Here is a 26,950-nt window from a genome sequence, read left to right as displayed (position 1 = left end):
AAATGTTTTTCCTTCATCTGTGTCTGCTTCCCTGGGAGAGTTTTGTTTCTCTGTTTCTATATGACTTTTAGACACTGAGCTGAAAAGCCCTCCTGTCCGGTACTGTATGTTTGAGCCTAAGCAATGTGAACTGTACAGACCAGCAGTGGGAAATGGGAGCCAGTGACTGCACCCGGGGGAGCCATGGCTTAGCATGTCATTCCCGGTTGCTCTGGGGAGCAGGAAGTACTGCGTCGCGAGTTGGGAAAATGAACTGTCTGCTGTGAATTCTCAGTTGGAAATGTGGAGAGGGGTTTCCATTAGATAATGTTTACATACCTCACCTGACAAACCTTTGAAAATGTATATATTAAAAAAAAAAAAAAGAAAATAAAATTATATTAAGTTGCTTTAAATCAATATGTATAGCTATAAGAGCTGGGTCATTTGAACTTTGAATATGTATCGACTCTCTAAATGTTGACATTTTGTGAACTCTGTGCTCCTGTCTTTTATTTCATCCTAGCCTATGGAAGAAGTTGTGTTCTTATTTCAGGTAAAAGGTCCCTGACTCAGATCTGAACTCCTCAAGGATTCCCACCACCTTGTTTTCTTCCTCTACTGTCGATATTCACCCTATGAGCTTTCTAAAGGTCCGTATTTTATTGCAGCTTATTAAACGTTTCTTTGATATCAAGGTTTGTTTGGTGTGATAACTGGGGAACGGCAGAGGTGAGTGCACAAGGGGGGGCAGCAGGTGGCACCCTCCAGGTGGGACACACACACACACCCTCCCCGAGGGGGGATGTAAGTGCCTGGGTGGGATGTGAGTGCTCCCACGCTGGTGTCTGAGCTGGTGGTGCTGCTTTCTGCTGCGGCTTTGTGTTTGTGGCACGAACAGTCCAACCCTTCAGTGCTCCCGGGGGCTGCTGCCCAGGCCTCCCTCTCTCCTTCCCCAAAGGGTGCCCAGTTTCCCTGGTGGCCACTCCACCCCCGCAGCAGGCACCTGGCCCTTCAGCCACGCATGACCCGGGCAGTGATGGCTGCCTTTGCAAGGCACTGAAGGGATAACCCTGGCTCTCCCCAGCTTGGGGCTGTGTCCCTGCACCATGTGGGCCATGCTCCAGCCAGCGCTGCTCCACGAGCAGCAAATCATCCCCCAGCCTCTGCCACCTCCTTGTACGCCCAGCAGCTCCCTGCTGCACCCTTCTCCCCTCCAGAAAAGAAGAGGCCAAGCCTCTGAATGAATAAATGTCATGTTCACATGGAAGACAACATAGACAATACCAAACATCTCCTAAAACAATACAGCCTCTGCCAACGGAAGGATGCTCAGCGCCTCCCTCGCCAGCCTAGTACAAACCAGCGTCTTCAACAGTGACACACACAAACCCCACAGGCCAAACAAAGCCACCGTCATTTTCCTGCCCAGTAGCATCTGTAAACAAAAAGAAAACATCATTTGTTGACCCCGAACATATAAAAATACTATAACAAAATGAAATACAAATATATATTAGAATCTGTAAGTATTCTGTATAAAGAGATACTTTAGCGGTTAGCTTACAGCAAGAACAGAAACACAACACAACCAAGCCCCGGCAGGGCCACAGGCAAAACGAGACACGTCCCAGCTCCTCTATGCAGCAGAGGGAGCTCCCGTGGAAAGGGCATTTGTGGCAGAAACACATCCCCTGTGGTGTTGGGAAAGTCCTGGATGCCGGTGGTAAGCAGGGGTGGTGACGGCACTCACAGAGCCAGATGCACCCGATGCAGATGCCCAGAGCCCAGCCACAGTCAGTGGTGCAGACCTGAAGCTGATGCGCTGGAGAGGTGTGCTAGAGAGACCCGGGGGCGCAGCGCTGGGATGAGTTTGTCCACCTGGGTGACATGGTGTCACTGTCCAGCTGCGTGCAGTGTCCCAGGTTGGGCCCCCACCATCCTTGGCCCCCCCAGGCATAGAAGCGATGCTGCTGCAGAGGTTGGGCGTGTGTGGTACAGGCTCCCCATGCTGCACCAGCAGCGGTGCTGCCCTTGCTCCTGCACCAGCCCAGAGCATCCCCCAGTGCTGCAGGCTTTGGAAAGATGCCACCTGGGCACTGACACCCAAATCCAGGAGTTGGTGGGACCTGTCCTGGCAGTAACGCAGCTCCAGGCTGGCAGGCGTGGGCATCTTCAGCCTCTTCAGCTGGCCCTGGCAACCACAAGGCTGAGGCCCTGGTGACGGGCATGGCAAACCCACACCCCAGCTGGCCCAGCAGCCTCCTGCCCCGGCTGGCCGGGCCAGTGGGACATGGGGCACCAGCCACAGGGCACCCCAGGGGCTGAGCCTGAAGGAAAGGGGTTCCCGTGCTGCCCCACATGGCTCCCACCTCTAAGCAGAGCTGTCTGACTGGGCCAGGGGTATTTGGGGCCCCCTCTGCATTGACAGAACAGTATTGGCCCCCACAGCATGGGGCAGGGCTGGCACTGGGACCCACATGGACATCTCCACTGCTGCCCATGACCCACTCAGCGTGCCTGGGGCTGCCCTGGTCCTGCTCCACCCGGCATGGCCCCCGACGCTCCCACAGCGGGTTGCAGCCATGCCCTGTGCAAACCAGAGCCCAGCCAGCAAGCACAGCCCAGGGGTGCCACCAGTCAGGCTGCGGCCACGGAGCTGCCACCATCTGGGGTGCTCTGGGCTCCAGCACCCCAGCCCTTGCACTGGGGAGCTGCTTGCTGCAGCTGCCATCACGGCGATCGCAGGTCCTCAGCAGGGAGGCCAGGGCTGCTGGAGGAGAGGACAGGGAGTCCAGCTATGGGCTGGCTGGGACCATGGGATGCCAGCTACACCGTGCAGCCCTCTGCCAGCCACGGCTCACCACGGCCCACCAGGCTGAGCCACATCAATCCCCTCTGCTTCAGCCCCAGGTGTTGGAAAAGTCCCCAGCTCACCAAGCTGGATGCAAGGGATGGGACTGCCAGGGAGGGGTCAGGCAGGGAGACGCAGGCACTGCCCTCCACAGCTGCGGGGCTGCGCTGGGGGTAAGGCAGGGTCCCACCGGGAGCAGCCAGGGGCAGCTGGGCAGAGCACCCACCCCATATCCACACATCTGTGTAGCTGCAGTTCTTAAAAAATTCTCTATCTACACATTTGCTTTGTTTGTGGGGGTTTTTTTCTTTTTTTTTTTTTTCTTTTTTTCCTTTTTTTCCAACCCTCTAGATGCAACAGCTCTACCCTCCACCAGGGTTCAGGAGCACCCAGACAGCAGCACCACGGCTGCGGGGCAAAGCGAGGTCCTTGGCTCCGGAGGGGGCTCCCCACCGGCCCCCCAGCTCTCCGGGGCCGGTGGCCGCTCACAGGCACTGGCTGCAGCCGCACTTGCTGGGCTTCTCCACCTCCTCCACGAAGGTCGCGCCATTGCTGCACTCGAAGGCGTATTTCCTGCGCCGGAGCCGCAACCCGGTGCAGCAGCCAGCACCGGGGCCGCCGCAGGTCCCCCGGCACTCCACCCAGGCCACCGGCCGCGTCGTCTGGCAGATGGCATAGCCCCGCTGCACCTGGTGGTAGTCCCGCACCGGCTCCCCGCGGCACTCCGGCTCTGCGGAATAGCGACGCTCAGCCCACCGGCCTGGTGGGAGCTGCCCCTCCAGCACACCCACCACCTCGGGCCCTACCTTGGTCGCAGAGGGCTCCAGTGTAGCCGTCGTGGCACTCGCAGGTGGGCTGGCCGCCGGGGGTGAGGCGGCAGTGGCCATGGGCACAGGGCTGGCGGTGGCAGGGGTCGGGCGGCTCGGCGGGCTGGTTGCAGAGGGCGCCCTGGTAGCCCTCGCGGCACTGGCAGCTGTAGGAGAGGGCGTCGAGGGGCAGGCACAGCCCGTGCACGCACCTGCGGGCACCCGGCACCATCAGGCACCCGCCGGTGTGGCACAGCACCAGCATGCGCGGCCCATCGGCACTCAGCACGGCGCGGCTCAGCACCAGCACGGTGCCAGCACCGGCACGGCACTGCCGTGGCACAGCCATCGGGCACGGCCACAGCACGGCACAGCACCGCCGGCATGACACCGCCTCCGCCCCCCAGCCCCAGGAGAGGGTGCAGCCAGCCAATGGGAAGGGCAGGCAGGGCAGGCAGCGAGGAGGGACAGCCAATGGAGAGGGCAAGGATGAGAGGGGTGGCCAGTGAGGAGCAGCCAATAACAAGGAAGCCAGTGAGGAAGGGGCAGCCAATGAGCCAATGGAGTGGGGCAGTTATGATGGGGCAGCCAATGGGGCAGGAGTAGCCAATGAGCCAATGGAGTGAGGCTGTTGCTCTGGGGCAGCCAATGGGGAAGGAGAAGCCAATGAGCCAATGGAGTGAGGCTGTTGCTGTGGGGCAGCCAATGAAGAAGGAGCAGCCAATGAGCCAATGGAGTGAGGCTGTTGCTGTGGGGCAGCCAATGAAGAAGGAGCAGCCAATGAGCCAATGGAGTGGGGCAGTTGTCATGGGGCAGCCAATGAAGCGGGGTGGCCAAAGCCCCAGGAGGGCAGGTGGGTCACTGTGGGGTACCCAATGGGGCAGGGGCCTTGCTTCAAGACAGCCAACGGGGCAGACAGGTCGCTGCAGGGCAGCCAATGGGGCAGAACCACTGCCGTGGGGCAGCCAGTGGGGCGGGGGCACTCACTTGTGCCCCTGGCAGGGGCCACCACGGGGCTGGTCGCAGTGGGGCCCGTCCCAGCCGGGCTCGCAGTGGCAGACGGGGCCCTGGGTGCCAGCGGGCTGGCAGATGCCGTGCAGGCAGTAGAGCTTGCGGCAGGGCTCGCAGCCTGGCACCACCCCCGGCGTCATCCGCGTCTTGGTGAAGTCCTGCAGCTCGTTGTTGATGTAGAGGTTGCGGATGCACCCGTGGAAGCTGGTGCCGTTGAGGAGCTGCCAGAGGCGGAAGGCAGCCGAGTTGACATCCACAGGCATCCCTAGGGAGAGCAGGACCATCAGCACAGCCGGATGCGCCCCACGCCCACTATCACCCCCCAGGCCCCTGTCCTACCGCCCACATAGAGGGGCGCCTCGCTGTTCAGCGTGTAGTGCTTGCCCGAGTTGTCCATGGTCATGGGGCTGCCACCGTCGATGGAGAGGTTCACCATCTGGTCGAATGTCACCAGCTCCACAGTGTGGAACTGCCCATCGTTGATGGTCTCGGCGCTGGTGGGGATGGCTGGGTCACTGGGGACCCCCTCAAGCCCATGCAATGGGGGGGTGGTCCCTGGTTAGTGGGGAATGGGTGGCAGGTACCTGTAGATAGCTGAGCTGGGGTGGGTGCCGGGGTCATAGCTGACCCTGACGTGGCCCTGGTACAGCTCCACGGCCATGTGGTCGCTGTCGCCATTGTACAGCAGGATGCCATTGCCTTCAGCTGTGGAGACCTGGCAGGGGGAGAGGTGGAAGCCCACACCCCTGGGGCAGCACCCCCAGTGCCCACCCCCCTGATGCCCCCATGCTCCCCAGCCCTCACCTGCAGGGTGATATTGGCTCGGGGCCAGTCCTGCAGGTCAGTGAACTGCAGGTATGTGTCACGGTCCACAAAGTTGACGCTCAGCAGCTTCTCACACTTGGGGCCACCGAAGCCAGGCAGGCACTGGCAGAGGGCACGGGCACCCCTCTCCACACATGGTGCCCCATTCTGGCACTCTGCTCGCTCACAGGGGCCGGGCTGGCTGGCGGTGCGGGGTGGAATCTCGCAGAGCTGGCCACTGTGGGGCCAAGGGTGCTGCTGGGCACGGGGCTGGGAAAGTGCCCTACCCCCTGCCCACTTTGACAGGGGCTTTGACAACACCGCCTTTGTTTTGGGATCCCCATGGAAGCTCTCCAGTCAGCAGCATCAGAGGGATGCCGTGCCCTGCCCTGGGGTCCCTCCCCAGGGACATTGTCTCCCCCCAGCTTCCATCCCTAGAGACCCACACACCCAGTGCCGCTCTTCCCTCTAGCACTGCAGAGGATGGATGGATGGATGGATGGGTGGATGGATGGATGGATGGATGGATGGATGAACAGATGTGGTAGCCAGGACTGGTCCCTCCTGCACACTGACACGTAACCAACCACACCACCCCCAGCGCCCTGCCATCTTCCCAGCACTACCTGTAGCCCTCGGTGCAGATGCAGGAGTAGCCGTTCACCTCGTCCAGGCAGCGGGCGTTGTTTTGGCATCGGTGGTCCTGGCAGTCGTTGAAGTCCTCACTGCAGTTGCTCCCCAGGTAGCCGGGCACACACTCACACCTGGGGCAGGTGGGGGGCTCATGGCCGCCCCTTCCTCCCCCCTCTGTACTGGTGGGTGCCTGCTCCTCCTGGCACCCCCCGACCCCATGCCCCGTCCCCAGCCTGTGAGCTGCAGCCCCCCAAAAGCAAATCTCCCCCACCAGGCAGCCAGAAGAAAGCAATTTGGGGAGGGGGGGGCTCACCTGGGCCCCTGGCTGGTGGAGACACAGGTGGAGCCATGCTGGCATGGGCTGAGCTCGGCTGAGCAGAAATCCGGCGGCTGCTCACAGAAATCCCCTGCAGGGCAGAGGAGGGGGTGCCTAGCAACTCCAGGACCAGAAGGGAAGCCCCAGTCCCCATGGGGCAGAGGGAGCCCACGGGGGGCTCAGCTCAAGGCAGGGAGCTGCCGAGCCCACAGCTTGCACCACCATGGGTACAGGGCTCTGGTCCACCAGAGGCAGCTCTTGGCCGAACCAAGGGCATCCCAGGGTATGAAGGCTCAGCTGGGTGTACCCAGACTCCAGGCGGCTGGACCCAGAGGCCATGGTGATGGGCACTGGGACAGCAGGCAGAAGAGCTATTAGCCCTCATTGCTGGAAAGGGAGAAGCACTGGGCACATCCCTCACCAGGCCTGCAAGGTTTGGGGATGGCTAGCCCTCATTCCAGGTACCTGTGTAGCGGGCAGGGCACAGGCAGGTGTAGTTGGTGGCACTGGGCACGCAGGAGCCCCCGTTCTTGCAGCTGTGCTCCTTGCAGGGGTCACTAGTGGTGCGGCAGCTCAGGCCCTCAAAGCCCACCGGGCATAGACACCTGCCGTGGGGCACAGGGCAGTATCAGGGGGTGGGAAACACAGCATTTTGAGCTGGTTCCCCAAAAGCAACCAGCACAGGACCTTGGCACTGAGCATGCTTGCACACTGAGAGGCTCTGAGGAGCAGGGTTCAGTGCCCCCCAGCAGGGTTCAGTGCCCCCCAGCAGGGTTCAGTGCCTCCCTGCTGAACACCGGGCACAGGGGCGGGTGGCATCATGATACAAGGATGTTGCATTGCCATGACAACGGGCTGAGGCCACTCAGTGTGTGGGTCTAGGCAGCTGCACAGCCCACCTCCTCACCCCCCAGCCTGCCATCTATTTTCAGCCATTAATCGCACCCCAGTTCCCGGAATGGCCTGAAGCACTCAGGGTAGCGAGGGTTGTGTGGGGGCACAGCAGACCTGCAGATAATGGCAGCGACCCCAGGGCCACATTCTGCCCCAACCCACAGTCAGCCCTGCGGCAGCAGCTGGACCCCAGCCCCAAATCCTACTGCCCTTTGCCTCTTCATGGAGGGGGGAACCCCCCCTCCCCACCATGCCCTCAGCCCAGGAGTCTGCAGGGCTGGGGGGCACAGGGGATGGAGCCAGCAGTCAGCCTTGCTGGCGCTGTGCTGGCAGAAGTGCAAGCAGGGCTGCAGAGAGCAGGCAGTATGGGCTGGAGCTGCCACGTGAATGCAGTACCCCTGCTGTATGTCCAAGGGAGCATGCAGGAGGGGAAGGAAGCATCAGACTTTATCTCCATGGGATGCCAGGGCTCCACGCTGCCGCCCAAACACCTGTCTTTCACGGATTCCCATCCAGCACTCACCTGAACCCAGCTCCTTCCCCGTCCTGAGGCTGGCAGGTTCCCCCATTGGCGCAGGGGTTGGAGGAGCAGCCGCTGAGTGCCACCTCGCAGTCCCTGCCCTGGGGAAGGATGAAGAGGTAGGAGCCAGGAGGGTGCCACAGCACCATGCCCAGCTCTCCCTGCCCCATCTTGCTCAGCAGGGCACTGTGGCGTGCAGGGAGGGGACATGGTCCTGCATGCAGCAAGCCCCAGGGGCAAGGCAGAGCCCCTGCACTGCCCCCTTCCCCTCTGCAGGGACACATCCCCCTGTGCTGGGGACCCCTGGGACCAGGGTACCTTGTAGCCACTGGGGCAGGCACAGCGGTAGAAGCCGAGAGGGTCATTGTGGCAGGTGCCCTGGTTCTGGCAGGGGCTGGAGAGGCAGGGGTTGCACTTGGCCTGGATGCTCAGGGCAGGAGGGCCTGCGGGACAGGAGGCACAGAGATGACCACCAGTGCGGAGCAACGGGGAGGTGCTCATTTGTGGGCACCGACATGGAAGGCAGAGCCCCAGCTGTGGCTTGGAGTGGAGCCTGCCCTGCCACAGGGCTGTGCACCAGGCAATGGGACAGCCACGAGTTTGTTCAGTCACCAGAGATTTGCCACCAGCCAGGTAAGGGGACAGAAGAATCCCCGTCCCCCTCCTCCACAAGGCACTTCAACAGATGAAATGCTGGAGTCCCCCAGACTCACAGAGCATCGGTCTGCCAGGCACGGGGCAGGAGGCAGCCTGGCTCCCTGTGATGCCTGCTGCCCTGCCTGAGGAGGGCATGGATGGACAGACAGACGGCACAGGCACCTCTCACCTTGGCACTCGAATTTCTTGGCAGGGGTGGTGAGCAGCAGCTTGCCTTCCATGTCCGGGGGCCCAGCACAGCGGGCGATGCCTGGCTCCTTGTAGCCCGTCTTGACCCAGCTGGAGAGCCAGCGCAGGTTGCAGCTGCAGTACAGGGGGTTGGCCCCGATGGCTCTGCAGCGGGAGGAAGGGCAAAACTGCACCCACTGCCCCACAGAGGAAACCGAGCTTGGAGACCTTGGGACTGGACACAACTCTGTCACTTGGCCGTGCTGCCATGTAATGGGGGGACCCAGTGCTCCTCCATTTCTGGACTCAGTAGAGGTGCTGTGGGAGGACTGGGGCACACAGCCTCACACCGCTGCCCAGTCAGACCACCCCGCTGACAGCCCCACAGCCCACACAGTGCCCTGTGGCTCTGTGCTGGGACTCTCCCCCCGTTGCCCACACAGAAATCCTTGGGAGTCCCTCTCCAGCACTTGGACAAAGCTGCCTGGGCCCAGCACAAACAGAGCAAAGCACCTTGAGGCTGTGCAGGAGCAACAAGACCACTGCACAGGAGCTGCGGGGCATGGACATGTGAGCAGGCTGCTGGGGACAAGCAGCAGGTCATAGCCAGAGCTCATGGGGACAGCGTCGGGGGAGAGCAAGGAATTGTTTTGAGAGAGGAGGAGGTAGGATTGCTCTGCTCCACCGCAGAGCAGGGCAGGGAGCAGCAGGTGACGTGGGAGGCTGCGTTTGGATGCCTCTGCCTCCTCCTTCACTGCAGCTGTCGGTGGTGATGGAGGGCCAGCGCAACTGACACCTGTGACGAAGGAAGGAGATGGCAGCCCAGAAGGCAGGCGGTAGCGACAGCAGATCCACCGGGGCCGACAAACCTGGTCCTACAGCACCGACAGCGCCGGCTGGTGACACAGCTCAGCCCTGCGGGAACCAGCAGTGCCGGCTGGCAGCGGCAGCTCCACGCTTCGGCACAGGAAATCAGTGAAGGGCCGGGGAAGACCAGACGGAGCAGTGCTGCTCCCAAAAACCACAGGGAGCAGGACTGGAAATCAAGGTGCTCTCTGCAGGCTAGAGGAACAGCCTGAGACCTCCAGGATGCCAGGAGCAGGACCAGCCGCTGGCGGGTGGCTGGGAACAGCTTAGCAGGGACAGGGACAGGGACAGGACCAAAAAATGACCGTGAGCAAAGCAGAACCCCCGCCCCAGGTGGTGGGTATGGGGCTGTGCTCCTGGGGTACAGGCTCCCTCAAAGAGTGGCTGAAAGACCACCACCAGGATGCTTGATGACAGATTTGGGGAGGCTGCTGCAGGGAAGCGTCCTAGCAGGAGGCTAACGACATGCTGGCATGGGTCAGTGCACCCCCACCAACCCATGGCTGTGCCAGCACCTTGCATGGCTTGACCTGCATGTTAGGGGACCCCAGGGAGCTGGGGGGAGGGACAGGGAACCCACGCCACCTCCAGCAAGGACCACAGGGACATCACAGCAGCACTGGGAGGCTCATCTGCACATCTAGCCCTGGGGGCTGAGCATGGGCAGGGCAGGCATGGCATGGCACTGCCCCACAAATGCTGTCCCAATTTACCAGCCCAGAGAAGAGGAGAGGAGGCAGCTCAGCCCCGTGGTTTTTAAAAATCTCCTGAGCCTGTGTCCAGCCCTGTGCCCTGGAGCAGGAGATACTCACAGGTGGGACAGGGAGGTGACATCCGCAAAGATGCCCTCAGGGAGGGTGGAGATGTCATTGCCATGGAGAGACCTGCAGAGAACAGAGAGGGTCCTGCGATGCCTGTGGCTCCAGGATGGGCAGCAAGGACTGTGACCGGCTGTGCTGCCCCTACCCCATGGGTCCAAGCGTGGGTGGCAGAGCTGGACCCCACCACACTGTTGCAAAAGCGCCATGTGCTCTGAGAGGCTTGAAGCATCTCCCCTTGTTCCTTCCGCAGCCTGTGCCCTGCCTGCCTACCTGCACCCAGCTCCAAGTGGGCACTGGGGACACAGGCAGCAGCAGAGAAGGGGCTGAGCAGGACCATGAGCAGGGCTATGGGCAGATACTTACAGCAGCCGGAGGGAGCGGAGGCCCTCAAAGGCCAGCTGAGGGATGCACTGCAGGGAATTGTAGCTGAGGATCCTGTGGAAGGGAAGAAGGAGGCAACACAGTGCCAGGGGTGCTGCTGTGTGCCGCAAGAAGCCCACCCTGGGCTGCACACCCCCCCTGTATGAGCTCTAGCTCAAACCAAGCTTCACCCAGGCACAGAGGGAAGACTTCGGTGTCCCCAGAACCCCTCAGTCTTTGAGCTCCCCTAGGAAGAGCCCCTTACAGCTTGGCGGGGCTGCAGCCCAGTGTGGCACGCCGCCGAGACTGTACTTACAGAGTGGTGAGCTGGCTCATGTTGGTGAAGGAGGAGTTGCTCAGGGAGTTGATCTTGTTGTTGCTCAGATCACTGGAAAACAGAAACCCCAGAGCTTGGAGCCAGCTGAACCCTGCACCCCTTGCTGCTCCCTGTGCCGTGCTCAGCTGCAGTCAGGTGCAAACAGCAGCAAAGCCTCCAAGGGAAGAGCAGGGCTGCCACACAGGATGAGAGCAGCAACACCACTGTCCCCGCTCTGCCCCATGGCCAGTGCCAGCAGAGACTGTGAGCATCCCCAGGCTGAGCATCACCATCAGCCAGTTGTGTCCTGGTGCAGAAGGAGGACACAGAGGGATGTCAGGGGTCCCTGCACACTGCCAGGCCGAGGTCCATGGGGACAGCCCCTGTCCTCACCCACACAGGTCCCAGCAGTGGGACCAGCTGCCTGGGCTCCTGCTCCTGGCTACTTACACAAGCTGCAGGTACTTGAAGGTGGAGAGCTGCCCCGGGACCTGAGTGAACTGGTTTCCATCCAGGTAGCTGCAAGGGAGAACAAAAGCGTCTCGGGCTGGCTGAGAAGCAGGAAGTCCCTCTCTCTGCCCTCCTGTTTCTCCCGTGCATCCCCATGGACTTCAAGCTGCAAGAAGCATCTCCAGCATCACCTCCCCCCCTGCACCCGGGGCCCATGGGGCTCTCAAGGGACCCCTGGGCTGGCAGGGGAGCTAGCGTGTGAGCACATTAGCACACCCGGGGGCTCTGCATGTAGGTCCCAGAGGCAGTCTCCCAGCAGCCTGCGTGTGCGAGCACAGCCAGCCATGTGCTGCGTTTACACATCCAATGTGAGCGTGGGTGGCTGTAACCATTTGTTCCCAAGGCATGTGTGAGAGAGAGCGGAGGATGCAGAGAGGGGAGGGGTGTGCGAGACAGCGCAGGGGTGTGAGGGGGTGGTATACATATGTATGTGCACAACCAGTGTTTACACCCCCTGCACACAGGACTGCTGCCTTCCCCATCCCAGACGAGTGCAGAGCCCCTTTTGCAGCAATGGGCATCACGGTGCCCACACATTCAGACCCAGCATGGCTGCGTGGGTATCTCCCTGACACCCACAGTGACGGGTGGCTGACCCCACGCAAACCACATTCTGTTGCCCGTGTGCTTGGAGCTGGGGCTGCCTAAAGCATCCCTGCAGCATGGTGAGAGGTCATGGCAGAAAGGGGCCCGGGAGCTGGCAGAGGCAGGGTGGCCCCATCCCTGTTGCTGATGGCAGGCTGCTGGGAACCGCAGCGCCCTGGGCTGCACGGGGACCACAGCTGCAGGGGGTGGTTGTCCTACGTTGCCCCCTTGCAAGGGCCAAAGAGCAGGGATGCAGCTGTGGTGACAACACCTCTTGCACAGCACCCTCGGTAGTGCTGAGTTGGCAGAGAGGCTCTTGTGGAGCCCCTTGCTGGGGTCAGGGCTGGACGAGGTCCCTTGGCTAGGTGGGGGTTCTGCCCCCACTACTGGGCCAGGATGGGGGTCTGGGAGGGAGCATCTCTGCCCCAACATCCGCAACCCCACAGCGGAGACCCCTCACCCAGGGCTGCAAAGTTGCTGGTGGTCAGGAGAATCCGGGCATTTGCCCACCACTCACAGCTCCGTGACGTTCTTGGGGATCCCCTTGGGCAGGGCCTTGAGGTGCTTGTTGCTGCAGCGGACAACAGTGTCGAGGCAGGTGCACTCCTGCGGGCACTGGGGTCGGGGGATGCAGCTGGTCTCCTCCTGACCTGCATCAGGCACAGAGAGCCACAAATTCACTGGGTCCCAGCCCTTGGGCACTGCATGAGGCTGGATGCAGTGCCTAGGACTGCTCCCCTCCCATGCTGACCATCTCCCCTCGCCCCGAAAGCAGGGCACTGCAGGCAACCTGCTTGCAGGCAGTAGCCTCAGCCCGACAGAGTCAGCAATGCAGGAATCATTCCTGCACCCAGAAACTGCCTGCCCCGCCAGGATGGATGCAACCAGTCAGCTCAAGGCTGCTTTGATTTTCACCATTTTCAAGCAAAAATGCAGTCCCAGGGACAGCAGAGAGGAGGGTGCAGAAGAAAGGGCTCAGCCCTGCCAATCCTTCTGAAATAACCTCCTTCAACCATCTCCCAGACACAGGCTAGAGGGAGCGGTGCCTGTGCTAAGCAGCCGGAGGAGATGGCATTGCTTCCCCGTTCCCTGCCACTGTACTGGGCTCCTACAGGAGAGGCGTCCCTGGGACAACCGTATGTTATCTCACACCATTAGGAAAGGCGCAGGATGCAACCCTTCAGTCTTTGACGTGGTGGAGGAGGGAAAGCAGAAGAAACGATGATTTGTTTGTAAATATTTTCCAGAGGGCTCAAAAGCTGTTCTAAATTAAAAAGATTTTTTAAAAAAGGCTTTTCTCTCAACACACACGCTCCCTGCCTACTCCATCTGCCCAGCTCCGGCACGTGTGCAGGCCTGAGAAGGGAAGGAGAGAAGAAGCAGGATGAATCCTGGGTGGGCTCTGCCTATACATCTGATCCTGCCAGCACGGGGGGCACAGCGTTTGCTAGCACAGACCTGCCTACACACAAGGGCCACGCAGTGCAGTGGGTACCAGCTCCTCTCCTGGCTTCAGAGCAGTTTGTGGGAATTTCAGTGCAGTTCTAAGGGCTGGGTACCAGGAAGGGAAACTCGTGCATCGTTAGAGTAGGGCATTAATGGGCTGAGCAACCCCCTGAGATACCGGCTTGTAGCAGGGCACTGCCAAACATCCCAGGAGCAGGGATGGTGCTGGGACAGGGAGCATGGTGCCAGCCCAGGAGGAGCTGTCTGGTCCCCCCTCACTCCCAGCACTGTGGGGCCCATGAGTTACCTTCCTCACACCTGAAGTCAGGGAAAGCTACATCCTGGAGAGGGATCTGCCGGAGGAAGTCAGGGTTTTGGCAGCGTGGGTTCCCTGTCACGATCTTCCTCTTGCGCAGCCAGTCCCCCAGCCAGGCCAGCTGGCAGTTGCAGTTGAAGGGGTTGGCAAGCAGGTTCCTGCGCATGGGAGGGAGCCCAAGGGTATCGCCTGAGCAGCCGCCCAACAAGGGAACCTTCCTGCAGCCCCCTGCCATGATGGGATGGGGACAGACTGGGAGCATCCCCCGAGGGCCCAAGACGTACAGCGTCGAGAGTGACTGCAGCGTGTCGAAGGCACCTGGTGCAATGGTGCTGATCTGGTTGTCATACAGGGAGAGGAGGCGGACGTTGCGCAGCCCCGTGAAGCTGTCGTTGTGGATGCAGCTGATGCGGTTGTTCCTTAGCATCCTGTGGAGGGAAGGGGAGGAGGGCACCTAACAACCCAGGCAGGTGCCACAGGGGAAACCCACCTTGGCAGTGCCCAGGTGGTGCCGACCTTGCTGCCAGGCAGCAGGATGAGCCCAGGCTAGTCTCTGAGCAGCAAAAAAATACCCCCACAACTCTGGATACAGCCAGCAGATAGATAAGGCACTCCCAAGCTGGTCCTGCAGTGATGCACACAGCACCAGCCCAGGTTCGCAGACAGGGCAGGGAAGGAAGGAGCAGGGACATTCCCATTCCTGTGCCCACAGCGGATGTGGGGACTTACAGGGTTCTCAGCCCATCCAGGCCCCTGAACATGCCACTCCGCACAGACTCCAGCTGATTGACAGTGAGATGCAGCTCGCTGACAGATGATGCCCCTTCAAATGCCCCATCCTCGATCTCTGACACCTTGTTGTTGCTGAGGTTGCTGCAGAGAGGGGAAAGCAGGCTGGGATGAGGGCTCTGCCCCAACCTCATCCTGAACTCTGCCTCCCCAGGTCCCACTGAGCACCCTGTGCTGTCCAGTCCCTTGAGGGACCCTCAAGTTGGGACGTGCCCCCCATTTCACATCCCAGGCTGCCCTGGCATCAGGATCCCAGCCCCCAGGCACTCCTGAAGGGTTGCGCGTGCCTGATACTCACATTTTCTTCAGATGTGGGAGTTTCTTGAAGATACCAGTGGCCTCCAGAATGGAGATTTCATTGTTGTTCAGGCGCCTGGGGTGGGCAGCAGGAAAAAGAGCTCAGGAGGTGGCTGCAAAGGGCCTGGTACAGACTAAACCCTGAGCCAAACCTGAGCACTGGTGATGTTCCAGCTGCAGGAAAGAAAGCAGGGTGGGAAGGAGGAGGCTCTTACAGCTCCGCTGTGGACTGTGGGATACGCTCTGGGATCTTGGTGAGCTTCAGGTTGGAGCACTCAACCACACTGGATTCACAGCGGCACTTTGGGGGGCAGATCACGTCGCTGTTGCACTCACTGTTCAGCTGGTAATCCTCCGTCCCTGTGTGCCAGCAAGGGCAGCGTGGGTGGGCTCCCGTGGGCAGAGGCACAGGGGGCTGCACCTGCCCTCCCCTCCTCTGGTCCTCCCAAACCCCCAGCTGGTCTCGGTCTCTTCCCCAGCTCCCCTCATCCCAGCCACTGCACACATATTTCTCCTCTCCATGCCCAAAGCATCTTATCTGAAGGGATATTTGCCCTTGGTAGAAGGGGCACTGTGCCGTCCACCACCTCTCCCCTCCTGCAACCAGAGCTGGACCCTGGGGGTGCCTCTGTGCCCATCCTAATAGTGGCATGATGGGAGATGCCGCAACACATCCTGGTACCCAGTGCTTCTGTTACTGCAGCACCTGGGAACTCAGCAACCAGAAATGACGGGAAATGCAGTGTGGTCCTGCTGTGCCAGACCACAGGGCTCTGGCACGACCACCCCCCCGGCAGCCTGTACAAAAGGGTACCATGCACACACCCATGCACACATGCATCCAGCTCCTCCTCTTACCTGGGATGAAATACTGCTCTTTGGCTGTGGGGAAAAAAAACCCACATCAGCACTCCGAGAGTATGGACACCAGGCTGGGGCAGGGCTGAGGACAGCTGTGCCACAGGGCACCCATGATGGGGATGGGAACAGCTCTCACCTGAGCAGCGAAACTTCTTGCTCTTGATCTGGCCGATGCGCTTGTTGGCCAGGCGCCGGGGGCTGGCACAGCGGGCGCCGCTGGTCTCGATGGGGTTGGCGCGGAGGAAGTCTGCCAGCCACTTCAGGTTGCAGTCGCAGATGAAAGGGTTCTGGGCCAGGTGTCTGTGCCAGGGACAGTGGGTGACACACTGGCAGGGGCAACAGGTGACCACCAACTCTAGCCCTGGCTACCCACTGAGATGTTTCCCTCCAGCTGCCCACCCACCCAGGCACCAGAGCTGGTGTGGGCACTCACAGGGTCTGGATGGCCCGCAGGGAGGTGAAGGTGCCTTTGGCCAGGGTTTGGATCTTGTTGTCGTACAGCGAGAGCAGCGAGAGGTTCTGCAGGTCCTGGAAGGCATCCGCCCGCACGCAGTTGATCTTGTTGGCATTGAGGAGCCTGGCAGGGAGGGAGGGAGGTGAGCCTGGGGACCCTGTTCAATGCACCATGGGCGCTGAGGACACCACAGCCCTGCTTCCCGGTGTCCCTGCAGCGCATTCTACCCAGCCACTGGTGCCTTACAGCAGCTGCAGGGCGAAAAGTCCCCCAAAGACACCCTTGGGGAGGTCCGTGATCTTGTTGCCGTACAGCACCCTGGGAGAGAAAGGCTGGTGTGAGAGAGATGGGGGGGAGCAGTGTGGGGCACGGTTCCGGGACCACAGCATCCACCCCACACCACCCCACACATGCCAGTGTGGGCACTTACAGGGAGTTCAGCGAGCGTAGCCCCTGGAAGGCATCAGGAGCGATCTCTGAGATCTGGTTGTTGCTCAGGTCTCTGAAACCCAAAGCGAGAAGGTAGCCTGGTCCCTTTTTCTCTCGTCCCATAGCCTCATCCTCCTGCTGGGCCAGGGGAGCACCCCCAGCACCCAGAGCTGGGGGTATTCAAGACCCCACCCCAGTGCTGCCATGTGGGGCACCCATGTCATGGCAAGTGCCCCATGACTGTCTAAGTGCGGGGCTGCAGGCTCATAGCAGTGGCCAGCAGGGTAAAGGGTGCTGGGATTCAGGGTGAGCAGGTAGAAGCTGCACACTTACATCCTTCGCAGCTTCTTGTAGGGGGAGAAGGCACCTGGGGGGATGGACTTGATGCCGTTGAGCTCCAGACGTCTGCAAAGAGAAGTGGGAGAGATGAGGAATGTAGGCCTGGCTGAGCCCCAGCATACCTTTGACAGGGCTGGGGGTCTGCAACACCCCCAAGCTTACTGTAAATTACCTCACTGGAGTGGCACCATTCAACCCAGGGACAACCTGCAGCCTGCGGTTGGGGCTCTCTTCATCAGGGAGGGGTGCCATGGGTGGGGATACCATGCTGGCTGGGCTGGGGGGACCACCTCCTCCCCACCAGCACCCTGGGTCTGGGGGCACCTGCTGCCTCCCATGTGCTTTGTGCACTGTCCCAGCAGGGGCTTTGCACCATAATTGGATTCCCTTAAGGCGATTATTTCTCTATTTGCATTTTTAATGCAGCTAAATCCAGAGCTAAATCTGGGCGGTATGGTAGAAGAGCAAGGAAGCCTGCTGCCCCGTGGGGTGGCTGACCTGTGGGGCTTGCCCCCATGCCCCACTGCCTTGAGCCACCCACAGCCTGGCAGTGACAATGTGGGGCTGTACTCACATCTCTGTCATGGTCTCAGGCAGGTTGGCAGGGATGGCCGTCAGCCCTTTGCCCCGACAGTCCACGATGCCGTTGCTGCAAGTGCACATGGCTGGGCAGGAGCCAGAGGACAGGCTGCAGAGCTGGGCACGTGACGGGTCCATTTGTCCTGCCAGGAAAGCAGCCACCATGGCAACTGCAAAGAGCTGGGCCAGGCAGGTGGGTGGCAGCACCCCAAGGACCCTGGTGGCAGCCCAGCGTGCTGGGACAGCTCGTGGCACCCTTGAGTGGATGCACAAGGTCCTGTGTGCCCCAACCCTGTGCAAAAGGCACACAGCTCCAAGGGCAGACTGATGCACTCTTTGTCACACTGATAGAGTGGTGGTGTCCCCACACCAGGGACAGTGCTGACCTGAGCCAAGCCCACAGCATGCATCCAGGCTCTGAGCTGAGGCACATGGCAGGGAGCGGAGGTGGGCTGCACTGGTGGGACAAGCTTTGTCACCCCAACCCCTGGCCCTGCCCTGGCTCCCATCACCTCCCCTGTTTCCCTCACCGGAGCAGCTGAACTCATTCTTCTGGATCTCAGCCACGTTGAGGCCGCGGAGCTGGGCTGGGCCAGCACACTGGGTGAAGAGCCCAATGGTGGGGCGCTGGCGCAGCCACTGCGAGAGCCAGGCCAGGTGGCAGTCGCAGAAGAGGTGGTTGGAGTGCAGGCGGCTGTGGGTGGATGGGGCAGTCAGTGGCCAGAGGATGGCTCCTGCCTACTCCACTGCTAGCTCATCCCAAAGGCTGGGGACATACACAGGGGGACACGGAGGAGCCTGAGAGCATCTGTGCTGGTTGCGAGGCCACCAGCTTGGCAGTGCTTAGGGATGCTCTGCAAGGGTGTCCCCTCCATCCCCTCCCCACAGTGCTGTCCTAGCACTGCTGGGCCGCTGGCACTGGCAGCAGAGCTGGGGACAGCCCACTCCAGCCTAGGGGGCCCCTACCACCCCCACAGCCCCAGGACTCACAATGTCCGCAGCTTGGGCATGTGGTTGAAGCTGGACACAGGGATGGAAGTGATATTGTTGTTATTCAGGGTCCTGCAGGAAGGCAGAGGGAGGAAAGTCAGGGCAGCCAGGCCAGAAATGGGAGTGTGAGAGCACCGAACTCCTGGGGGCAACAGCACCCACCCACCCCCCGGCACAGAGTGCATGGATGGAGAGGTGAGAGATGGGGACAGCCCGAACCCCTGGGCAGGACCTGCTGCCTTTTCCAGGCTTCTCCCCTCCACAGCCAGCTGCAACCAGGTGGACCCCTGGGGCAGGATCAGGCCCTGGAGCACAGCTCTACAGCTGTGGCACCAGACCCCTATTCAGTCCCTCCTCGGGGCCAGGGAGAGATGGCACACTGGGGATGTCCCTACAGTGCCACAGGGAGCACCCAAGGACACCCTCAGCCCTCATGGGGCTTGCAGGATGGAGGCTCCAGCTGGCCCCTGGCCACTTACAGGACCTCCAGCCCCCGCAGGGCACGGAAAGCCCCATCCTCAATACAGCTGATCTGGTTCTTGTCCAGTTGCCTGCAGGAGAAAGACAGAGGGAGCATTGCTGGGACAGCCCAAGCAGAGAGTGACCGGTGGCTCCTGATGCCTCCTGCCACAGAACCTGACCCCAGACTCCCTCATTCCCATCCCTGCCGGGACTCACAGATTCTTGAGGTCAGTGGCCCCGCGGAAAGCTTTCCTGGGGATGGCCTGGATGAAGTTCTCGCTCAGGTCCCTGCACAAGAAAGAGGCAGGAAGGAAAATTAGCAGCGCCTGCAAAGCACTGTGCCCCATGGGACCAGGGCATCCACAGGCAGGGGCATGCCCCAGCACCCAGTGATCCCTCAGGGGCTCTGGGAAACTGTAATTTGGCTTCAGGTCCTCAGTTTCCCACTGGCCTGCTGGCTGTCCCAAGGCAAGTCTGGCTCCATCCATGGTGGCTGCAAGTGGCTGGGGTTCCCCGGGCACTACTGTCCCCAGCTCTAATAAGCAGAACAGCAGGGCAAAGCTCTGGGAAAATCCTCCGTACTTAAATACCCTCTGACTGCTCTAATTACAGGTCCCTGCTGATTAACTGGTAATTACACTTAGCGGCTCCAGGGCTCCGGCAGGCATTCCCATGGAGCCTGCCCTGCACTTTAGAGGGCACAAATAAGCGGGTCATTAATTACTTCATCACTATACAGCACCGTCTGTGTAATCACCTGCTCTGCAACGCTGGGGCATGCTAGGCCAGTGCCAGTTCTGTGTTGCAGGGCTTGCAGCAGGTCAGATCCTCCACCATACCTGGGCTGGCTTTGAATGACCATGATAGCCAAAAATCTCACTGCAAGTAGGGTCTGAGTGGACTGGCTCAGCTCACTCCATCCCTGGGGGGACCTGCCTATTGTATCTGTGCCCCACGGCTCCCATGCAGCTATTCCCTCTCCCACCCCAAGGGCCAGGAGTTCCTCTGAGCTTGGCAGGCTCCTGCATTGCCTGCTCCCAGCCCCATGCCAGTGCAGCCCTGCTCCAGCCACCCACGGGGCAGGAGAACATGTCCACAGCTCCCTCCTGGCACAGGGAAACTGAGGCATGATGTGGCATTTGTCCTATGCAGCAAGTCCCTGGGGGAATGAGGAGCAAGACCAGGGCATCCTGCACTGATTAAGCACTCCCCAGCATTACACAGGTCACGCAGACACCCCCATCCCCACCCAAAGAGGTGGTTTGGGGTGTCCCTGGGTGCCAGCATTTCGCACTCATTGCTTACCAGCTATGCTTCCACATAACGGAGCCTGTTCACTACTGATATCCCAGAGCAGTTGGGCTGGGTCAGGATGGAGGCACAGCATCCACGCTGCTCCCTGGGCCCTCATTTCCCCCAGAAAACAGGCTCGGCATAACCCACAAGCTGCTTGCAAGAGACCTAGAGATCTCCAGATTGGGACTTCACCTTGGCCAAAAGCTTCACTGCTGCAATGGGGAATGTTCCCAGAGGGAAGCACCAGCATCTCTGGCACAGCTGCAGGAGGAGAAGGAAAACCCAGGGACAGTGGGCTCCCCCAGCGCTCCAGCGGGATGCCCAGCCACCACAGAGCTGCCGTAGGGCACTGGAGTGATGCCCCACGCAGCGTGCAGGGAGCAGGGGAGCTGGTGCATCCGTCTGGGTCGCTCCTGAGGAACCAAAGGCAGCCGGCAAAGCACCCTTGCTGGGGCAGGGGAAGGGAGATGCCGGCCCTGGAAGGGCCCAGCTCCCCTGCGAGCAGCCGGGCGCGCAGGCGGCGCAGTTTCACCGCTACCCGCGCGGCGGCACTGCCAGGCTGCCCGGCCCGGGCTGCTGCGCTCCTGCGCTGCCTGCGCTGCCTGCTCCGCCTGCGCTGCCTGCTCCGCCTGCGCTGCCTGCTCCGCCTGCTCCGCCTGCGCTGCCTGCGCTGCCTGCTCCGCCTGCGCTGCCTGCTCCGCCTGCTCCGCCTGCGCTGCCTGCTCCGCACGGCCCGGCCCAGCCTGCCCCGGCCCCCCACAGGGCTCTGGGACGAGCCGCCCTGAAGGGATCAGGGTCACCTCGCACTCTCCAAAGGGGAAGGAGCTGACACCTGCCACAAGCTCTGACACCCCAGCACCCCTTCAGATGCAGACACCTTCTCCCCATCCTCTGCTGGGGACACAATGAGCCCGGGGACCCCCAGGAATTGCACTGACCTTTCAGAAAAACGCAGCATTGCCCCAAATCCCCTTTTCCCTTTGGGCTCCTAGAAGACAGAATGCCCTAGAAAACCCTCCAGAAACCCCCAAATGAAGTTCACTGCTCTTGCTAGCAATGCATCCAATGCATCGCACTCCCCCCAGCAGCTGCCTGTCCTCCAACATTAAACTGGTCACAGCAGGGCCAAGCATGGGAGCGCCCGCCATGCCTCAGTGCTCTGCACCCCCCGCTCCAGCTCTGGCGATGCCTGCCCAGGCAGACCCTGCCCGCAGCTTTTTTGCTTCCCCCATGGAACTTTGCTCGTGTTTCTCCGCTCACAGCACATGGGAGTCCCAGCGCACCCGGGGAGTAAATCCAGGCGTCTGTCTGCAAGCTGCTCACTTACAGCTCGTGAAGGAAACACTGCTAGAAGGTTGCAACTGACTTTGCAAGGCTTCTCCCCTTCACAGCTTTTCATGACAGTCACCAATGAAGTGCTGCCATTTGGGGTACTGAAGCCAAGAGGGACAGACGCTGGATGCGAGGGTTTCAGCAAGGCCCTGGTGCTGGGCTTACATTGCCGGCACAGTTACACAGCTGACGGCACCAGGACAAACACATGCTTTGCCTGCGGGATCCTCAGGCCCGGCGTTGGAACAAGGCACGGCCCCTTCCCTCCTGGTGTTTCATAGCTCCCAGCTATGTTTGCTTTACACTTTGGCGCCGAAGAAACAGCAGATGGCACGGCTTCTCCTCGCTCCACCGCGTGGCTTACGGCACCCTCGGCGGCTGCGCCGGTGCCACCTCGCACCCCGCCAAATACAAGCATGTCACTGCCATCGCATGTGGCATGCCAGCTTGCAGTGGTGATCGCAAGCACTGACAGGTCTGACAGCCCTGCTGGGAACCAGCCGGCGGACAGGCACAGAAAGAGGAAGGGGAAAGCAAGCAGCCCCTGCCCTGTTGTCACAACCGTCCTTTCTGCCTTTTCTAGTTTCACTTCCAGGTATTTTCCTAAAGCTCCAAGTTTAGGGGTTCCTGGTTATTGAAGCCAGGGGATGCCCAAGCAGCTGGCCCATCCACAGTGCCATGTCCTCCCATCCCTGTGCTGTGGGAACGCAGCCGCTGGAGTTTCTCCCTGCACGGCCCAGGGTACAGAGGGCTCTGGTAGTCCTGGGGGTGCAAAGGGGGAAGGATGACAAGGGGTGAGCAGATGATGGGGGAAACACACAGCTTCCACCCTGCAAGTACCAGAGGATAGACATCTGTGCTTGGGCAGACCCTCCGTGGTGGCATGCATGCCCAAACGGGAAGCTCTCAGCAGCCTGTCTGCAAAGCAGAACCCCCACTTGCTCCCAGGAACCCTCTGCATTTCCATTGCTTCTTGGCCCAGCCGCATCCCAGACCCCTTTTGTCCCCAGGCTCACCTCCCACAGAGGTTTCCAACCCAGCAGTTGCCTGTTAATTAGCAGCAGCCAGCTCCAGCCCACAGCTGAGCAACGGGGAGAAGGAAGGCACCCACTTTCCTTCCATGTCCCCTAAAAGCCTGATGACTGGGCTATGTCCACACAATTCCCTCCCTGGCTAGGCAGTGTGGTGGATGGCAGTGGTTAGGGATTGGGATTTTGGAGACGTCCCTGCTCCGATCTTATACCTTGCTACCCTGCCCCACTGTGTGCATGATCGTTGTTGGGTCCCACACCTGGGTCACAACAACCCCACTACAAGCTGGGGGAAGGGTGGCTGGGAAGTTGCTGGGCAGAAAAGGACGTGGGCGAGCTGGCTGACAACCAACTGAATGTAAGCCAGCACCATGACCAGATGGCCAAGGCGGCCAACAGCATCCTGGCCTGTATCCTAAACAGTGTGGCCAGCAGCACTAGGGCAGTGATTGTCCCCCTCTACAAGACAGACATCGAGACGCTGAAGCGTGTCCAGAGGAGGGCAATGAAGTGAAGGGTCTGGAGCACAAGTCCTGTGAGGAGTGGCTGAGGGATCTGGGGCTCTTTAGCCTGGAGAAAAGGAGACTCAGGGGGGACCTTATCGCTCTCTACAGCTGCCTGACAGGGGCTGCAGGCAGGGGGGGGTCGGTCTCTTCTCCCAGATAACAAGTGACGGCACAAGAGGAAACGGCCTCAAGCTGCACCAGGGGAGGTTTAGATTGGATAGTAACAAAAACTTCTTCATGGAAAGGGTGGTGAAGCACTGGAACAGGCTGCCCACGGAGGTGGTGGAATCATCATCCCTGGAGGTGTTTAAAAACACATAGACGTGGAGCTTAGCGACATGTTTTAGTGGTGAGCTTGGCAGTCCCAGGTTAATGGTTGGACTCGATGATCTTAAAGGTCTTTACCAGCCTAAATGATTCTACGATTCTGCGTTTCTATATCTGTGGCGAGTCTGGAGGTGCCCCCGGTGCTGGCTCTGCTGGCAGCCAGCAGCCCTTGCCCCAGCGCCACCGGCCCTGGGGAGCCTCGGCCAGGAGCCAGGCGCGGGGGCTCGGCTCCCTTGGGCTGGCAGGGGCTCGGCAGCGGGAGCCAACCCCCCAGCACGCCGCCCTGCCCAGCGCTTAGCGGGGCGACCGAGCAAAACTGTTCGACATGGCTTCCCAGTGGGGAGCCCACTCAGGCAAACAAACCCCGGCAGCCTTAATCTCCCCGGCAAGAGCCCGGCGGGCCGGCGGGCGGCCGGAGGGAGGGGGCCACGGCGGGCTGCGGCGGCCGGGCAGGGAGGCCGGGGCTATTACCACGCTCTCATTCTTTCGGCTAATCCTGACTTCACACTTTAACCTGATTGAGCCTTGTTTGGCGAGCCGGCTCCTCACACGCCGTGTGAGGGGATTAGGGCCGGACACAGCGGGGAGGTAATTGCTTCCCAGTGTTGCTGGCCCCGCATCCCCAAGTCCCCCACCGCCTGCCAAGAGCGCTGGGGCGGCCTGGCAGCCCTCCGGCACAGCGCGCCCCTTGCCAGGCGGCCAGCTTGGCAGCACCTGCCGGGGCTGGCTCTGCTCTCGCTGCGCAGGGACGTCTCACCCAGCGTCGGCAGCCATCAGGGCACCTCGTCCAGGCGAAAGCTGCAGCCCATGTGGTGTCCCAGCCGCGCCAGCGAGGGCTGCTGCAGCACACAGTGGCAGGCCAGTGGCTTTCCACCCAGCAGCATCTGCGTGCCCAGCACCGGGTGCCGGCGGGTGAAGCACAGGGGGTTGCTCCCACCTTTTAATTAGTTTCCTACCCGGTTTCCATGCTGCAAACTCCTTAGCACCTGGAGGTCTGCCGGACCCCCTCCCAGTCACTAGGACAGATCAAAGGCATTGAGCCCCCAGCTGCTGCCAGGCCGCTGCTCCCACATTGAAAATGCATGGCAGGTCCCGCTCAGAGGCCGGGTGCCTCCCTCAGCAGCAACTCTCCACCCGCGCTAGGACCAGCTGCTGCAGGTACCAGCTCAGCCACAGCAACCGTCCACCGAGTCTCAAGCAGGCAAGGCAGTGCCCTTGCAACCAAAGCCACGCAGCCCTGGGCAGCACCGTTGTTTCAGGCTGGGATAGCTGCTCCCTGGATCGCAGCCTCACTGACGCTGTGCCAGAGGAGGCTGTGCCAGGGTGCAGCCAGCACTTCCCGAAGCAAAAGGGCCAGCCAGGGACTAACCAGCAAGGACCACAGCACCAGCAGCTATTAAGCAGCCCACACGTAGGGGTTGTCCCAGCACAGCTGCCCAGGGCAGAGGGATGGGCAGAGCTGACGGCTGTTCACACACCACCTCCACTGCTTGATAGGTGACAATGGCAAAGGGACAGAAAGACTCCCGCATTACCCAAGATTGATACACTAATGAGCACTCACATTAGTGGTCAACAGCCCACAGTCCCCCCCAGGGTTTTGTGCTGGTGTTTCTCAGTGCAGGGGAGGAGCAGCTGCACCCACTGTTTGTGCAGCGTCAGCACCCACAGCCCCGTGCTGGAGGAAACAAGCATCACCCACGTGTCCCAGCTGTATGATCCACTTGAGGTGATGGACACAAGTCCACAGTGATGCAAGGACCCAGCGCCCAAGGAGGGGTGGTCCTGAAGGGAAGCTGCTTGCCACAGGTTGGGGGCAGCTGCCCCACTGCTGCATCAGTAGGATGCTGGGGTAATGAGGCAGGATTTTGTCTGCCATGTTACCTGTCCCCATCCCCAGCACTGGCTTGAGTGGGGTCCTGCAGCTCCATCTCAAGTTCAGGCTCCCGTGGCGTGCCCCCAGCATTATGTCAGGCTGTTTGATTTTTAATGGGCTCCATTGGCCCAGCTGCCAGCACACTCCATCCTGGCCAAGGGGGATGAGGCAGACCTCCCACCTCCTGCACCTCTGCGTCACTCCACCATCCCCAAGGTCACTGGGAGCCTGCATGCTGCCTGCTGCTGTCTGCTACCCACTGTGACCACAGCCCCCAGGGCTGATGGTGTTTGCGCAAGACAAGGTGGGTTTGCACGGATGCAAACAAACCAGAGTGCAGCATGGTGGGCTCAGCATGAGACCCTGACACTCAGGAAAGTGATGGTGGGGTCTCTGGAAGTGGCACCTTGGAAGGAGCCAGAAAGAGAAAAGGGACGGGATGGAACAGGGTCCAAAGCAGCACAGTGAGGGGGAAAAGGAACATTATTCACTGCTTTTCACGACACCAGAGCAAGGGATGACCAGCGCAATCACAAAGGCAGGCTTAAAATCACAGCTAAAAATGACTCCTTCAAATCAGGTGTGGTTAGTCCATGGGACTTCCAGCCACAATCAGCTCAAAAGGGAAATGAATAGAAGCGCAGACATGCACCTGCAATGCCATGCTGTCGCAAGGAGTACCTGCAGGTGGATGCTCGGGAGCTGGCTTCTGCTGCCAGACCAGCTGGGCAAACCTCTGGTAGTCACCACACTGCCCAGTGCAGGCTGCCAGCCACGGCCGATGGCTCAGCTGCTGCTCAGCTGGCAAGGACCGTCACCCACCGGGGATGTCAGCCTGGGGTCAGCCCGATGTCAGCACCCCCTGCCCAGCCAGGGCAGGGTGCCAGGGTCCCCGCTCCATTCTCTGCCTGCCACTCTCGTCCCTGCCCCTCTTGATAAGGGGGTACAGCAAGTCGGGGGGGGCTGCTCCTGCAGTGGTTCAAGGGTGAACAGCTGGTTGCTGCAAAGAGCATCGCAGGCTGGGCGGTACAGCACAGCCCTCCCCGCTGGCAGCCGGAGCGAGCGCTTCATCAGGCAGCCCCAGCCACCAACAATTACGTGCTGAGTAAATCGATGGGATATAATTGGACTATTAAGATCTCATTATCTTCCTGGCTCCGGGTGCCGCAGCCCACAGCATGCTGGGGGAGACCGCAACCTGCAGCCACAGAAACTGCCTCCCAACCCAGACAGCCTTGATGGGCACTGAGGACAGGGGTGCACAAAACAGGGATGGTACAGCCAGAGGGGACAAGGATGGTGGCAGCAACCTATATTCAGCACAGGAGACATCTCTGTGGCACAGTGAAGTGCTGTGCAAAGGCAGGGAGATGTCCCTACAGCAGCCCTAGAGATGAGGAGATCCAGGTATCCTTCTAGCCACCACAGCAGCCTGAAAGCCACCACCGGCCTCTCGTGCCCTGTGCAGGGCTCATTGCTCCTGGGTGACATGAGGAGTTTGGCCTCTAAATGCGCTTTC

At 60.7% G+C, this 26,950-nt stretch overlaps 1 protein-coding gene across 2 annotated transcripts in view; it reads right to left on the bottom strand.

Moving 5' to 3' along the window:
- Positions 1 to 1,217: 1,217 nt before the first annotated feature.
- Positions 1,218 to 26,950, bottom strand: part of SLIT1 (slit guidance ligand 1) — a 65,262-nt gene continuing 39,529 nt past the window's right edge. Inside the window, exons 5-37 of one of the 2 annotated variants that reach the window (XM_037400879.1) lie at positions 19,280 to 19,351; positions 19,081 to 19,152; positions 18,602 to 18,673; positions 18,142 to 18,305; positions 17,607 to 17,754; positions 17,027 to 17,098; positions 16,695 to 16,766; positions 16,511 to 16,582; positions 16,244 to 16,387; positions 15,947 to 16,110; positions 15,808 to 15,831; positions 15,165 to 15,309; positions 14,951 to 15,025; positions 14,593 to 14,736; positions 14,148 to 14,291; positions 13,855 to 14,021; positions 12,619 to 12,751; positions 11,457 to 11,525; positions 11,007 to 11,078; positions 10,694 to 10,765; positions 10,322 to 10,393; positions 8,644 to 8,807; positions 8,136 to 8,260; positions 7,821 to 7,918; positions 6,869 to 7,008; positions 6,401 to 6,494; positions 6,081 to 6,218; positions 5,455 to 5,692; positions 5,235 to 5,365; positions 4,990 to 5,144; positions 4,627 to 4,915; positions 3,640 to 3,851; positions 1,218 to 3,563 (exon numbers count right to left, since the gene is read on the bottom strand). In XM_037400879.1, the coding sequence (XP_037256776.1) occupies positions 3,319 to 3,563; positions 3,640 to 3,851; positions 4,627 to 4,915; positions 4,990 to 5,144; positions 5,235 to 5,365; positions 5,455 to 5,692; positions 6,081 to 6,218; positions 6,401 to 6,494; positions 6,869 to 7,008; positions 7,821 to 7,918; positions 8,136 to 8,260; positions 8,644 to 8,807; positions 10,322 to 10,393; positions 10,694 to 10,765; positions 11,007 to 11,078; positions 11,457 to 11,525; positions 12,619 to 12,751; positions 13,855 to 14,021; positions 14,148 to 14,291; positions 14,593 to 14,736; positions 14,951 to 15,025; positions 15,165 to 15,309; positions 15,808 to 15,831; positions 15,947 to 16,110; positions 16,244 to 16,387; positions 16,511 to 16,582; positions 16,695 to 16,766; positions 17,027 to 17,098; positions 17,607 to 17,754; positions 18,142 to 18,305; positions 18,602 to 18,673; positions 19,081 to 19,152; positions 19,280 to 19,351 (4,198 nt within the window). In that variant the 3' untranslated portion in view covers positions 1,218 to 3,318. Of the gene's footprint in view, positions 3,564 to 3,639; positions 3,852 to 4,626; positions 4,916 to 4,989; positions 5,145 to 5,234; positions 5,366 to 5,454; positions 5,693 to 6,080; positions 6,219 to 6,400; positions 6,495 to 6,868; positions 7,009 to 7,820; positions 7,919 to 8,135; positions 8,261 to 8,643; positions 8,808 to 10,321; positions 10,394 to 10,693; positions 10,766 to 11,006; positions 11,079 to 11,456; positions 11,526 to 12,618; positions 12,752 to 13,854; positions 14,022 to 14,147; positions 14,292 to 14,592; positions 14,737 to 14,950; positions 15,026 to 15,164; positions 15,310 to 15,807; positions 15,832 to 15,946; positions 16,111 to 16,243; positions 16,388 to 16,510; positions 16,583 to 16,694; positions 16,767 to 17,026; positions 17,099 to 17,204; positions 17,365 to 17,606; positions 17,755 to 18,141; positions 18,306 to 18,601; positions 18,674 to 19,080; positions 19,153 to 19,279; positions 19,352 to 26,950 lie in introns of those variants that run through there. The other variant, XM_037400880.1, reaches the window with a different exon arrangement.

The sequence above is a fragment of the Falco rusticolus genome, chromosome 9 (assembly GCF_015220075.1).
Source record: "Falco rusticolus isolate bFalRus1 chromosome 9, bFalRus1.pri, whole genome shotgun sequence".
Taxonomy (NCBI): domain Eukaryota; kingdom Metazoa; phylum Chordata; class Aves; order Falconiformes; family Falconidae; genus Falco; species Falco rusticolus.
This window is presented reverse-complemented; position numbering and strand designations above follow the sequence as displayed.